Raw genomic sequence first — 15,486 nt, 5'->3', positions numbered from 1 at the left:
GTTTAACTTGTAACCCTAGGAAATAATTCAATTCCCTAATCATGCTCATTTCGAACTTAGATTTCATAAGATCTGTAAACTCAATAAGCATATTAGCACAGGTAGATCCATAAATTATATCATCAACATAAATTTGCACTATTAAAATGTGATCATTATGTTTCTTAACAAATAAAGTCTTATCAACACTTCCCATTAGAAAATTATGACTTAGCAAAAACTTAGTCAATTTTTCATACCATGCCTTGGGAGCTCGTTTCAAACCATAGAGAGCCTTTTTTAGGAAGTAGACATGATCAGCATTCTTAGGGTCTTCAAAACCCATTGGTTGTTCAACATACACTTCTTCATGCAAATCGCCATTTAAGAAAGCACTCTTTACATCTATTTAGTATATTTTGAACTTTCTAAAGCATGCAATGGATATAAATAGTCTGATTGATTCAAGACGAGCTACTGAGGCAAATGACTCATTATAATCGATGCCTTCAATTTGAGTGTACCCTTGTATAACCAGCCTAGCCTTGTTTCTAATGATATTACCAAGTTCATCAGACTTATTTTTGAAAATCCATTTAGTTCCGATAATGTGTTTATCTTTAGGTCTTGGAACTAAGTACCAAACATCATTTCGAATAAATTGATTAAGCTCTTCTTGCATCGCAACTATCCAATTTTCGTCAGTAAGAGCTTCTTTTACGTTAGCCGGTTCTATCTGAGATATAAAGCACACGTAATTATACATATCTTCTAGTTGCCTACGAGTGCGCACACTAGTGAGAGGGTTTCTAAGAATTTGATTAGTTGGATGATCTTTAACAGTCCTCAATTCAAAGTTATTTTAACTTGATAAAGTATCTGGTTTATCAATTAGAAGTACTTCATCATTTTCTGAACTTAAAATAGATGTATTTAAGTGATCGTCAATAACCACAGTAATAGACTCTTTAATAACACCAATCCTCTTATTAAGAACTGGATATGCTTGACTATTCAGAGCATACCCTAAAAATACCCCTTCATCACTTTTGGTGTCAAACTTACCTAGATTTTCCCGATCACGTAAAATGTAGCACTTGCTACCAAAAAATCGAAAGTATTTGACAGTAGGCTTCTTAGCAAACCACATTTCGTAAGCCATTTTACTATTTGATTTTCTAGTATATACACGGTTAATTATATAACACGTAGTATTTATGGCTTCGGCCCATAGATTTTTAGAGCTTCATACTGTTTAACATTACATTTGCCATTTCTTGAAGCACTCTATTTTTTCTTTTTACTATACCATTTTGCTTTAGTGTTTTGGGCGCAGAAAATTCAATGTGATATTCCCTGATCACTGCAAAACTTCTCAAAACTGCAATTCTCAAATTCCGATCCATGATCACTACAGATCTTACAGACTTGAGACTCTTTTTCAGTTTGGATATGTCCAAGTATCCTTTTTACTTCACCGAGAGTTTTTGATTTGTCTCTTAAGAAGACTATCCAAGTATATTTGGTAAAGTCATCAACAATTACCAGTATGTACTTTTTGCCACCTCGACTCTTCGTTCTAGTTGGTCCAATAAGATCCATATGGAGGAGTTCGAGCGGTTTAGATGTGGCATTGGAGTCCACCTTTTTGTGAGAACACCTAGTTTGCTTGCCAATCTGGCACTCGCCATATATTTTATCTATTTTTTATATTTTGGGTAAGCCTCTTACTAACTCTCTTTTGCTCAATCTATACAAGTTGCGGTAGTATACATGTCCGAGGCGTTTATGCCATAACTTAGTCTCATCGGTATGGACCATGTAACACGATAGATTAAATGAGCTAGAATCACTTATAATGTAGCAGTTTTCAGAAGTTTTGTGACCAGTTAATATTACAGAACCATTCTTATTTAAAATTTCACACCCTAGGTTGGTAAATTTTATGCTATAATTATTATCGCATATTTAAGAAATGCTTAATAAGTTGTGTTTTAACCCTTCTACATATAAAACATTCTCAAATAAAGGAAAGTTAACAAGTTGAACCGTACCTTGGCCAACAATCCTGCAATTGCTACCATCACCGAATGTGATTGAAACATCAGTCATATCTTTAAGATTGGTAAACAGACCCTTATCACCTGTCATATGTCTGGAGCAACCACTGTCTAGGTACCACTTTGAATGGCTTAAAGCTTTGAAAGCGGTGTGGGCAACCAAGCAAGTAACTTTAGGAACCCATTTCATTATAGTCTTGGGTTTAGGAGTATAATTGGTCTTCTTATTTTTGTAGTTGTTATAAGACTAACCCACTGAGTTAGATTTTAACAACTCCTTAAGTAAATCAACAATTTTCTCAGCTAAAGGATTATAATTCTGATTTTTATAGTTGATATGGTTGCTTTTAGGTTTTAAGGACTTGAAAAGTTTTACATTTTTAGGATAATTTTGATTGATAATTTTGGTTTAGGCTTTTCCCTTTTGAGTTTGAAGACTCTCCTTTCATAAACTTAGGAGGAATATTCTTATTTTTGGGAGGAATACTTTTGTCATAGCCCAATCCAGATCAGTTGCTACATTTTCTGGATCCAGATAATAGTTTTTCTAACTTAGGATCACCTTGGGCACACTTCCATGTATCCTTTAAACTCAAAAGTGAAGAGATTTCAAGTTTTAACTTTTCGTTTTCAGATTTTAAGTTTTTAACTTGAGAGTTTTTGAAATCTAAGTGGCACTTAGTTTTTTCAAAATAGTCTGAAATATGAGATTTTTCTAAAACAAGATTATCAAAATTTTCTTTAAGTTTCGAAAACTTTTCTTTATAAAGTTTTTGTTTTACAACAATTTTACAACTCTTCTTGTAAAGGGTAATATACGCATCTTGAAGATCTTCTTCATTTTCATGATCACTATTCAGATTTTCTTCACTAGTTGAATCATCATGATCTAAAAAAGTGAACTTGGCTATAGTCATAAGGGCTTTAACTTCATTACCTAACTCGGTTTCAGAATCTTCTGATTCAGAAGAGGCTTCAGAGCCAAAAGATTCATCCCAAGTAGCCAACATACCTTTCTTTTTTAGGTTTGTCATTTTTAGGACACTTGTTTGCTAAATGCCCATATTCATGGCAGTTGTAACATTAACTGTCTTTTAAAGATTTCTAAGTTTTAGATTTAGATCTTCTTTTTTCATTAGGTTTTTGAAAATCAACCCTCTTTTTACTTTTAAAAATCTTTAAAAACTTTTTAGCTAAAATGGCCATATCATCTTCAGAATTTTCTAAATCAGAATTACTACTATTTCCTTGAGAAATACATTTAGAAGATTTAAGAGTGATAGATTTACCTTTAGGAGCTTTAAAAGTTAACTCATAGGTTTGTAAAGAACCAACTAATTCTTCTACCCTCATATTATCTGTATCACGAAGTTCTTAAATCGCGGTCACCTTTGAATTGAACCGTTCTGCGAGTGAGCGTAGTATCTTTGCACAGACTTTACTTTCTAGGATTTTATCACCGAGACCCCACATGGAGTTCACAATGTCATTCAATCTTATATAGAAGTTAATGAAGGTTTCATTCTCTTTCATACGTATTTCCTCAAATTTGGTTGTAAAGATTTAGACTTTAGATTTCTTGACGATTGTTGTTCCCTCGTGTGTCATTTTTAAAATATCCTAGGCTTGCTTTACAGTATCACAGGATATAATTCTTTTGAATTCATCCGGTGATAGTGCGCAAGTTATGGCATTTAAAGCCTTTGCATTAGCACTACTCTCATTTTTCTGAAGAGTGGTCCAAGAAAAATAAGGTGTGACTTTCATAGATTTGGAACCATCGATACCAGTTACTTCAGTGGTAGGAAGGGTCCATTTAATCACCGTAGCTTGCGACACACTCTCATCCACAGATTTTAAGAAAATCCTCATTCTAGCTTTCCAATAAGCATAGTTGGAGCCATCAAATGGTGGAGGCCTAGTGACTAAAAAGCTTTCAAAATTTGACATCTCAAATAGCTCAGATCGATTAGCTCAAGAAATAAATCCAAAAATAATAATTAAAAACGAGCTATTAGGCTCTGATACCACTTGAAAAGGTCAAGTTATTAAGTCCTAGAGGGGGAGGGGGTGAATAGGACTATGCCAAATTAAAAATTAAAAGCGAAAATTAAACAAATATAAATACTGATAGCAATAAACAATCTCAAAATGCTGAAATTAAATACAACCTCAAATGTACGAGTATTGAGAGATTGATACAGATGTTGTTCTAAGGACAACCTTACACCAAAAACCAAAGGTTTATGGTAGGACAACCTGATTCCTAGAAAGGTTTGTGTGTCAAAAACTCAAACTGATACAGAAGAATAAAGAAATAAATAGCAAGGAAAGAAATCTAAGCTATTACAACATTCCCATACTTACATAAAAGAAATTACAACATTCTCCACAAATGCAAAAAGAAAAATTACAAACATCCACAAAAAGAAATAAATAATCAATCCACAAGACCAGAAATTATAGTGGTTCGCTTGTGTGTACACCATCTGTTTAAAAAAATAGCCACACAACTACTCCACTCCTAATATCCTCACACAGTGGATATTAGCGTTCACTATGAAAATAGGTTTTTCAATGTTCACCTAAAACCTTCACAATTGTGTCTTTCAAGTGGGCTTATATAATTTAAAAAACCCCACACTCTGAGTTTTTTGGATCACCTCAAACAAACCAAAACAGAGAGATTTTTCTAGCACAATCTCAATGAAACCAAAAAATAGAAATTTACAATGATGTAAAATACCTAGATATTCTCCTTTAGATGTAGCCTGAAAGAACCAAATCGGAGTAGAAGTTCAACGTAGAAGTTCAATGTCCACACTCACTTATGAAATGGTTTTAAGGTCTAAATAGATTTTAGATTTAAAGCACCTTGGGCTAGCTTGATTTAATTTTGATTCAAAGAAATGGGAATACTTCAATCCCTCTTTCAAATATAATTGGAATGCAGAATACATAATTAAATATAAAGAAAGCTAATTAAAGAGAATATAAATGAGCACTAGATAGCTTAAGAATATCACAACTTATCTCTTAGAGCGATGTATTGATTTAGCTTGAATTGAATAGAAAAATTTGAAATTCGTGCTCCATTTATAGTTCTAGAAATCTCACTCTCGACTGGTCCTGAGGTCGGCACGACTAGTCATAGGACCAATAGATTTTTGAAATTTTGAACGCGATAGGATAAAGTCATTCCACAACTGGTTGTAGACTCTGCTCGACTGGTTGAGTGGCTTCCATGACCGGTCGAGTCCTGTCCATGACTGGTCGTGTGGAACCATATTTAGTTGTTGGACTTTGAGTTGAAGCTGTAGGACTGGTCGAGCACAGGTCGAGCACTATTCACACGACCGGTCGAGCAGTCTCTAGGACTGGTCGAGGCTTTAACAAAAATTTTCGAAAATCAGTAATAACCTTAGGACTGGTCGAGGAATTCTTGGACTGGTCGAGCCAATGCTAGGACTAGTTGAACATAGTCCAAGACTAGTCGAGAAACAGCCAATGCACTTATAAAGTGACTCAATTTAAATTATGTATACAAAATGACCTACACTATGGTCAATCTAGGGTCATTCATACCTTATACATGATGTATGAACATTAAAACTTCTTTTCCTTCGGTTGAATGATGTTCTTTGAAGTTAATGGCGCTTGAGATCTTGTCATTTGTAAAATCTTGAACTGGAGACTTTTGAAGCTTGAATTTGTAACATATTGAAGCTTGAGCTTGAGGATTAAAGTACATAAACTTTTTCTTAACTTGTACAAAGCCTTGAAAAACTTGAACTTTTAAAGCTTGAAAGCTTGAATTCACACTTGATGTTGTTCTTGAACATGAACAAGTAATCTTCCATTTGAAGATCTTGAAGTAAAGACCATTGTCCTTGCATTGTCTTGAATATATTGATGCGCTACACAAGACACAGATTCCAAGATGTGTTGGCACTACAAAATTCGACAATTATAGGAGCTAGAAACCATAACACTTACACTATTGACAACAGAAGAAACACTATAGGGTATGTCTTTACTCTAGGTAGTGTTGCAATCAGTTGGGTCTCTCAGTTACAGAAGATAGTATCCATCAGTATAACGGAAGTAGAATATGTTACAGCTACAGAAGCATGCAAGGATATGGTCTGGATGTAAGGTTTCATGGAAGAGTTGGAAAAGAAGCAAGCAAATTACAAGCTGTACAGTGACAGTCGGAGTGCAATACACTTGGCTAAGAATTCAGCTTTTCATTCATGGACCAAGCATATTGACATCAAATATCACTTCATATGTTCGTTACTGAAAGATAGATCGATTGCTCTGGAGAAGATCTATACAAGTGAGAACCCTGCAGATATGCTGACCAGGGTAGTCACACGAGAGAAATTGAAACTCTGTTAAGCTTTGATTGGTCTTCAGGCTTGAAGATGGGGAGGTGGTGCACTCTAGATATAGAAGACGAAAGATTATGGTGATGTGTCTCCAAGTGGGAGATTGTTGAGGTGTGGAGCCAGCACACCAATGCACCCATTGTAAAATAGAAGTCTTTCACTGCGCTGCTGGACCGGTCGAGGGGACCACTTGACTGATCGAGTGGGCTGCTTGACCAGTCAAGTGGCACTAGACTCAAAGTCCAGAGAGTCATGTTTTTTGGCCTCGACCAGTCGAGGGGGTCCCTCAACCAGTCAAGGACCTGGCTCGACTAGTCGAGGTAGATTCTGCGTGGATTTGGTGCGGACTACGTAATTTTAAGGCTGTTTCGCAAAGGTGTGGAACGAAAGTTTCCTAAACTATAAATAGGGGTCTTAAGGTTATTCTAGGGTATACAAGGGGTTTTTCTAAAGCAAGGCTAAGGGTTTTTTATACGTCCAAGGTGAATATATTGCTTGTAATCTCATTTTCTTCATAATGAAAGTTTGCACCCATAGTTTTTTACCCTTGTTGGGGTTTTTCCACGTATATTCTGTCTTGTGGTTTGTTGGTATACTTGGATTCTACTTCTAGATTATATTTCTTCCTATTTATCGTTTGTGGGTGAGACCGGAGATTAGATCTCGGTTCACTTGCATTGTTGGCGTGCTGCGCAACATATTTCACATAAAGCCATTGTCTAAATCATTACATAAGATAAGGATGAAATGAAATACTGCTTTCGATCAAAAGATGTTGCCTCGAAAGGGCAACCCAAATGTCAAAAGAGAAAAAGTATAAATGGCCATCAAAGTTAGAATATTATAGACTCAAAAAATAAAACGTTCAAAAGTATTTAAAACTTAGAGTTTTTAGGCCTTTATAACTTTTGGTCGAAATGTCCATTCGATTGCTTGCCACTTTCTTCGATACCTCTAGACGCTCAATCTCCTACTTTACCAAAACAATCTAACTTACGAAGTTTGCAATTTCATCAAATAAAGATCGAAATGCTTTAAAGGTAGCTTTCAGGTCCTCTTCTTGCTTCTTTCCATTGGCCTTTAATGCTTATGCTTCTCTTGTCACTTCCACGAGTTGTTTCTTTGGCTCCTCTACTCATAGTCGAATCGAATCTTCCTTGGCATTGGTTGCTCTCTCTCAATAGTTAATTCCTGAGCCCATAGTTTTTAGGGATTTAGGTTCCGAAAGGTTGCAGCAATATTCGAAAAGTAGTTGTTGATGAGGCCGTATGGAAACATCAGCATGACCAATCTCCTCCTTTGCTAGTTTATAATTGCTAGCCATCGCAAATACTCGCTTCAATGAATTAAGATAAGCAGGGAAGATGTTGCCTAAGAATTCCAAACGATTGATGTGAGCAGCCAAAGATTCCAGCCGATTGTTGACTATAAGGTCAGGCAGATCATTAGTTAGCAAAGTTTCGATGTCCCTTTTCAAGTAGTCAAGATCCAACTATTGGTCAATGTTAGGTTGAGGAGATGAAATAATGTCGACCATTGTGGGATCTGGTATGAGAAGTTGGGGACGTAAAGTGTATAGTGCATCCAGATTAGCCAAGGATCATGAAGGAGCCAACCCCATCTTTGTTATAGAAGGACCGACCGATTCTTTGACTTTCAGGGAGTTGACCGCTGTAGGAGGCTGATTGACAGAAAGTTGGTCGACATTGATCATCTCAAAGGGGTGAGAGGGAATTAGCATCGACACATTCGAATAAATAGTAGGCTATACAATTGTCGCTTGATTTTAAGATCTTTCAGCCGAATCAATTGGGATCGTCAAATCTTTTATCAGAGGATCTAGCTTCTCAAGGACAATAATGCGATCTCTGATTTCGGCCACATAGCCGCTATCTTTATTTTCTTTAAGAGGATGAGAGGATTTTGAGGGGGAGAGATTGGATGAGGGTGTGACAGATGAATTTATGAGCATTGACGTTAAATGAGCAGAGCAAGGTCGGTATCTTCTTCTTCGATAGGATGACCAGTCTCTGTTGAATTTTTTGTTTCAACCTTTACCTCTATAAACTAGTAGTCCTTGTTAGTGCCTCTGTTGCATTATCTTTCTTAGCCGTTTCCCTTGTTGGGGTGGGTGTCACACCCTGCCTCTGGAAACTCAAGCTCGCTCAACTTAGTCACCAAGTTAGAGGTGTGACTCGGGTGCGGATGATCAATAAGCAAATTACAACACCAAGCTAGGTATTCAAAACCATAACTATAACAATATAAAATTCAATAATCATCATTTAACATCATCCATAAGGCCACACTTAGCCAAACATAAACATTACATTATTCAAATTCAAGAATAAAAGTAACAATCTTTATTTAATGATCATGTCAGCAGGTTCATGCTTCTTAAATGCATCAACCTACTCTAGACGTCTCCAAATCTTTTTCAGAACCTGGATGGTTTTCCATTCAACAACATGAGCTAAAAGCCCAACAAGTAGCAACGTGTATGATTCATAACAAGATCATGATACAAAAGCAAGAATGTAAGAATCAATATGCCAACTACCAAAGGTACGGTTATAAGTTGAACCACTAGGGCCATGACCAGGCATAACGTTTGGCCTGCCAACACCCATTGAACCAAGACATTCATGAGTCCAACACATGTAGAGCATACTCGTAAGACTTGCTTAGGTACTATGATGTGTGATTGTATAATTTGATGATGAGTGACGTATTTTGAAGTTGGCCAAACTTCTTCCCCAGCCTTGACCTTAGTCAAAGGAGGAGGCCCTATTGGTACCAATCAGGTCCATGTGAGATGCTTGTCCAAGAATTTAAGGGACACTCATTCTCCAACTTGTCAGGTGTTCTAAAGAATTCCACATCATAATAGGCAGTTGCATACTTTAACATATATCAATAATAATCAATGGTGAGCAAGAAAATGTACATGATATGCCATGAGTTGTATACGGGGAAATTCATCTATGCAAGTGACTACTTACCCAACATGTCCACTCTCCTTCAGACCATTTGAGCTTCTTAATCATCTCACTAATGATTTGTCGGCTAGATTATGGTTTTCTTTCTTTAGACAATTTTTTCTTTCTTTCGATACATGACTATAATAAAGGATCTAGTCAATGCATTACTTGAGTATTTGCACACTAATATTTGAATAAAACAATAATCATCAATAATATAGCCGTTGATTTGCAAAGTTGGCCCCTTATCCTTTGATAAACGATTCCTTATATTGACAATACATCATCTTTAATATAATCTGAACTGTTCATTAAGTCTAATTATTACAATTATGTTAAGATCTTGTTTTAAGCTACATTGGATGCTAAGATCTATCCGATCTGACCGTTGAATTTCATGATTCATCTCAACATTAGATTTAGTGGTTTGAAGTTATAGGTTAGGTCAGGTGGATCTTATATTAAACCTTCCAAATGACTGTTTATACACAAAATTGGTTGAATTGGGTTTGATCAAAATATTAACAACCCAAATCTACACTCCATGGCTCGGATTTAAGATTGGTCCAGTGATCATGATAATCATGGCCAGATCATGGTTTTATACTTGATTTACATCAGAGAAAACTTCAGATAACCAAATTTATTGTTGAAACTTAGCATAAGTAGTGGGGCCCACTCTTAATGTATGGATTAAAGTGGTGGGGTCCACTGATCTACCACTTGATCATTGGTAGGCCTAATATCTAATTATAGATTAGACTTCATTTCTTATTATACTTTTCAAATCAAAGTCTAAAGGTGGGTTTCACTTAAATCAAGATGCATAATTAAATCAAGGGATCTAATACAGGACACAAATTGACTAGAAATCCCGAAACATCAACTAGTAGACCAACTCGATCTTTAACAATATCAAATTATTAAATCTGAACAAATCCATGGTGGGGCACACTGAGTTGGTAGGATCACATAAAGTGGGGTCAAGCATAGGAGCTAAGTAGCAGGTAAATTGGTAGACTGGTTTGGTAATTTCTTCATCAAGATTAGGAAAATATTCACAGAGCCAAAGTTGGAGTAACAAAAAAGGACCTCTTACCAAATGAGGACTTTCAGATGAAAGGTCATAGAGACCTCAATATAGATGTGCAAGAACAAAAGGAGCTAACGCTATCGGTTTGCCAACAACTAGAGCTTCGACCAAACTGACATACTCTTTGGTCGATTGATTGGCTTTGACTCATAAAAGAAAGCGACAAATCCACATGATGAGAAATGCACAATGCTCCTTATGAGTGACCTCACCCTTGGTCTTGTCTTCTTTTACCATATAAGCACCATATGAAATAAGGATGGAGATGTCGAAAGTAGGTTTATTAGTTTTGTTAGGATGGTACGCGAGGTAAAACTCAAACCCAGTAGGTGGAAGAGTCGTTAAGGCACAAAAGTCTAAGATGGCCGGACTCATTGGATCGCACTTAAAATGAAAGGAGTTGGTCGAACAACTCCAGAAACAAGATGCTACAATTAAAATATTAGGATTAGGTTTGATACTATAGATGGAAAAATGTATGCATTCTGCAACACTGAGTTCTGTCCATAGAGGAAGGTACTTCGCCGTAACCCATTTGTACCAATCAAACCAGTCCTTGGGAGGATTAGGCCATAGCGTGGGGAGCGTATTGGGATGCCAGTACTTCCAGTCGATGGATTTGTGGTCCGTCAGGAAGTATTCGTTTGCATTGGCAGGTAAACACAAAGTTATATCAAAGAATTTTTGGGTATAAGAAGGAAGAAATGCAAGGCCTAAGAAGAGAGTAGAATTGGAAGTATTAAATTTAGATGAGAAGATTACCTTTGAGCAGGAGGAAGATCGAAGTGGCTCTAACAAAGAAAGCAAAGGAGATGCTGAAGAAGAGGACGCAACAGAAGATTTTTTGGGAGCCACAACGATTAGCATAGAAGAAAAGGAATTAGGGTTTGAGAGGATTCAGATTGTGAAAGAAGAATAAGGAAGATGAGCGGATATTTATAGCCTCGCTGCATGCATAGCATTAATTGCCGAATGATGGCAGAGGGATTTTTGAGGCAAATGTTGCAGTAAAGATATGGCGATATCTTCTCTCATAGGCACATGGCTAGAATTTGAAAGAGAATGAAGCGATAGAGGTGCCGTTCGGTAAATGGGCGAATGGGGGTCATGCCACGTGACTTGACAATAAATGCTCACAAAATCATTTTTCGTTTCTCCATTCTTAGCTGAAAAGAGAGAAATGTGGGGGGAATGTTTGGACATGATTTAACAATCTTAGATTAATGATGTAGATATAGCCACGTGTCACGTGTGATATCTTCATATGATGGGCTAAATATACAGAAGACAACTTGAAGTTGAGTAAATCTCTGAAAAAGCATCTTAAACACGTGACTTAAAGATAAGGGTGGGTAACCGTTAATGATATGTCATCATGAGAATGTGCGGAAGGTTCTTGACTGGATAAGAACACATTCAACAAAGGGCAAGCACGATATGATGGAGGTAACTACTAACTTTACAGTTCGCAGTATTTAAGAATGATATGACTGCATTAATTGTTCTAGAAATAGCAGAATAAGGCATGAAAATGACCCATGATCAATCAAACAAACTCAAATAGATCAACTATAGCACAACATTGTTTATCTAGTCCTCTAGGACATTTGGTTTAGTTCTCTTCATCACTCAACAGCTGTTGAAACCTTAACTTAGGAGTAGTTTTCCCCATCCCTGCAATCACGTCAGACCTACTTAGTGATACCCAATAGTTGTAATTCCCTTCCATGTGCGCCCATGTGCAGGATTTGAATGAAGACCATGGCTCCAAGAATCGTCCACCTACGCCCATATGTTGGGCTAATAGTAGGCTATAATTCTAGCATTACTCAGTCCTATGTGAAGCACTCTGTTGCTTTCAGCTAGGTTAGTGATTCCAAGTTAGTGGCAAGTACTTGCTTTCTCCACATCCATCTTTCGACTTTTTTTCGCTCACCCAGGTTAATTGCTGAACTTTCAAAAGTATTTGATTTCAAAGACAAAAAGAACTCATTGCATGGTATATTCAACCTCCACGTATATTTTGACATCGCACTCGGCGATAAGTTAAATATACGGTCAATTGAACTCTTGACTAAGCTCCATGCTATCTCAATGCAATGTTGAACTCTTGACTAAGCTCCATGCTATCTCAATGCAATGGGTTAGTGGTTTCGTTTGAATCAACCCAAATCGTTTTTACATGCCTGCAAATCTGACACCTGTATTGCGTGTCAAGATTCCTCGCCAACACGATCCAACATGTGAAAGTGTTTATGAAGTCACGTAACCCTGTACGAAGGGAAGGCATAAAAATCAGCCTAGCCTGGTCCAAAACTTATGTGGCCCCCGGAAGTTCAATTCACATGGTTTTCCTTGTTGCAGTTAACTTGAGCTTTTGGATCATATTTGTCTTCGTGCCTTAAATGAGCTGTCAAAAAAACGGATGGAAGGCGTGGATAAAACACATACATCGTGGTGGGGCCACACAGCTTTTTCACCAACCAGCCAATCCGCGTCGGTCTGATTGTGGGTTTTGTGACCTGGAGACAGCGGGCTAGCCGGTTATATCCGAGTTGATATACGCCACGTTTACAACTTCTGAATACTTGCGCATCAAGCATGATCCGCAGCCGAGCATCATGAAAGTATGTCCTCAAAATAAAAACCCCCCAACGAAGCAACAAATAATAAAGCCGCGGAGCAATAGCAAGGGATCTTCCCTCTTCCCCGCAAGGGATAGAAAGCAAGAAACGAGGCAAGGAAGAAGAAAAAAAAAACAGGAAAAAAAGAGATTGACGAAGAGGAAGAAAACTAGAAGAAAGTGGTTTTTCCTTGTAAAAAAAGCAGACTCGGTGCATGGACAACAATATATAAAAGAAGAATAGGTAAAGGAGGAGGAGGAGGAGGAGGGCGTGTAGAGATAGTCTGCGCCACCACCACCACCACTACCAAAGAAGAGGACCGGAAACCATGTCTGCCATAGTGTGCGGAAAGAGATCCTTCTTCGAAGACGTTCACTCGCCACCTCAATCGGTTTCTTCCAAGAGGCTCCGCTGCTCTCCCTCTGCTTCTCCCCTCCGTTTATCCATTGATACCACCTCTTCTGCCATCTCTCATCTCAGGTCCATCTTCCCCGACATGGACAAACAGGTTCCCCTCTTTTTTTTTTTTTTTTTTTTTTTTTTTTTAATTGATTTATTTATTTAAATTCAAGAGAATTTTAACCTCCCTATGTGAATGGGTCCCATCGTCACGTCAATCAAACTGTTGATATGATGACTCTCATTAGTGTATGTATGATCACCCAAAAATTTCCTAATTTTGATGATTCTAACCCTTGTATCTGTTTCCCATAGATAGATGGTTCAGAATAACGATGCAACAATGGTTGGGGAAAAAAGACACATATTGTATGTCTATGTTATTTTAATTTGGAAGATTTAAGGAGCATCTGCCATCTCTATTGGGCCCATGACACCAACTCTCTGGATCACTTGAGGATGGCCCCACATGTGGCAAATAGGACCTGATGATGCTATTCATGTCTTGGTGCATTAGGATCATACAATTTCGTTTTTCTCAGTCAGGGACCTATTATTTATTTATTTATTTTTCTGATAATAAAACATTCCAATAAAAAAGCAAATCCTCCATATAAAAGATGTTATTATTATTATTACCTTGTTCAGCAGAAACATTGGAAATGCAATGCTTCTGCCTGCCCTTCATATTGTTGTAAACATTCCATCTTATAGCCTCTTAAAAAAAGAATCATTTGATCCTGACATGATGATATGTACCAAAAAAGAAAGAAAAGAGAGATGACATGTGCTAGTTTGCATTACACGTGGTTCACTGATCCCTACCACCTATCCAATGGGCCCAGCCACTGGCGGTTCATGCAAAAATGCAGCAGCTGCCCACATTCAATAAAATAAAGGTTGAACATTAGATGGGTTGGACCTTCTGACCTGGGAAATTTTTGGGGCATCCCCATCAAGGGAGCCCCCCATCGAATCGGTGGTCTGGACCACTAGACCGTCAGCCTGCTTGTACAATGCATCCTCTGGTTTGGGATGACATAATTCAAGAATTGAACTCACCTTTATTGGTTAAGGACTAAGCAGGATGTGGTTACATACCTCAGTTTTTTTGAAGAACAATGATTATAATTTTATGAAAAAGCTGCCCAACAATGTCAAAGCAACAAAAATACACCTCAAGAGATACCCCAGATTACAATCAGATCATAAAACAAATATGACCCAAATTGTGATCCAAAATGCAACCCAAATTACAGCCCAAACATAAATGATAGATAATCAACATTTACATCTTTGATCTCATTAGCCCATTCAATGACATCCCTTTTTGATTGCCACACTAATTGCTCCCACAGACTGTCATGCCCCTATGCCGCCCTGGAACCCCACCCTCGTGGCAAGATTCCGTTTTTTTTTTTTTTTTGGTTGGGTTAAGTCGCTAAGTACCATTATTACAACATCTCCACATTCAATTTAAATAACCAAGTAACCATTCATGTGATCATTGGAGAAACAAGAGGATACAAGCATATTCTTCATGGGAGCTAATCTTGCCAAGGAAGGAAAAACAAATTCCATAGGCCTATCTCCACACCAAGGATCGTCCCAAAAGTGAATACAACTCCCATCTCCAATAGAAAATGACAAACTTTTGGTTGATTTTAACCAACCAATGGGAAGGATACTGGTGATTACCAACCTTGGCAAGGTTATCAATGATTTTGGTACGAGCATGTCAAGTCATGGACTACCAAATAGGACAGCACATCAATAATCTCACCATAAAACACAAAAACCTATTATAATTACTGCTGCCATTACAAGTCCACTAGATACCATTTGTGAGGATGAGTTTTCCTTTACAACCTCTGACTTCATAGGCAACATGAGATAAAAATTGGTGGTGGGTCCCTTGAATTGGTGAATGCATTTGTTGTTTGAGAAATCACCCATGCA

The 15,486-nt window shown here is 37.4% G+C and overlaps 1 protein-coding gene across 1 annotated transcript in view; it reads left to right on the top strand.

Moving 5' to 3' along the window:
• Positions 1-13,166: 13,166 nt before the first annotated feature.
• The window catches only part of LOC131258317 (uncharacterized), a 55,130-nt gene continuing 52,810 nt past the window's right edge, over positions 13,167-15,486 (top strand). Inside the window, exon 1 of the mRNA XM_058259556.1 lies at positions 13,167-13,636. Within this exon, the coding sequence (XP_058115539.1) occupies positions 13,457-13,636 (180 nt within the window). The 5' untranslated portion in view covers positions 13,167-13,456. The remainder of the gene's footprint in view (positions 13,637-15,486) is intronic.

This window comes from Magnolia sinica, chromosome 10 (assembly GCF_029962835.1).
Source record: "Magnolia sinica isolate HGM2019 chromosome 10, MsV1, whole genome shotgun sequence".
Taxonomy (NCBI): domain Eukaryota; kingdom Viridiplantae; phylum Streptophyta; class Magnoliopsida; order Magnoliales; family Magnoliaceae; genus Magnolia; species Magnolia sinica.
Note: the sequence above shows the minus strand (reverse complement) of the source record. Positions and strands in the feature narration are given on the sequence as shown.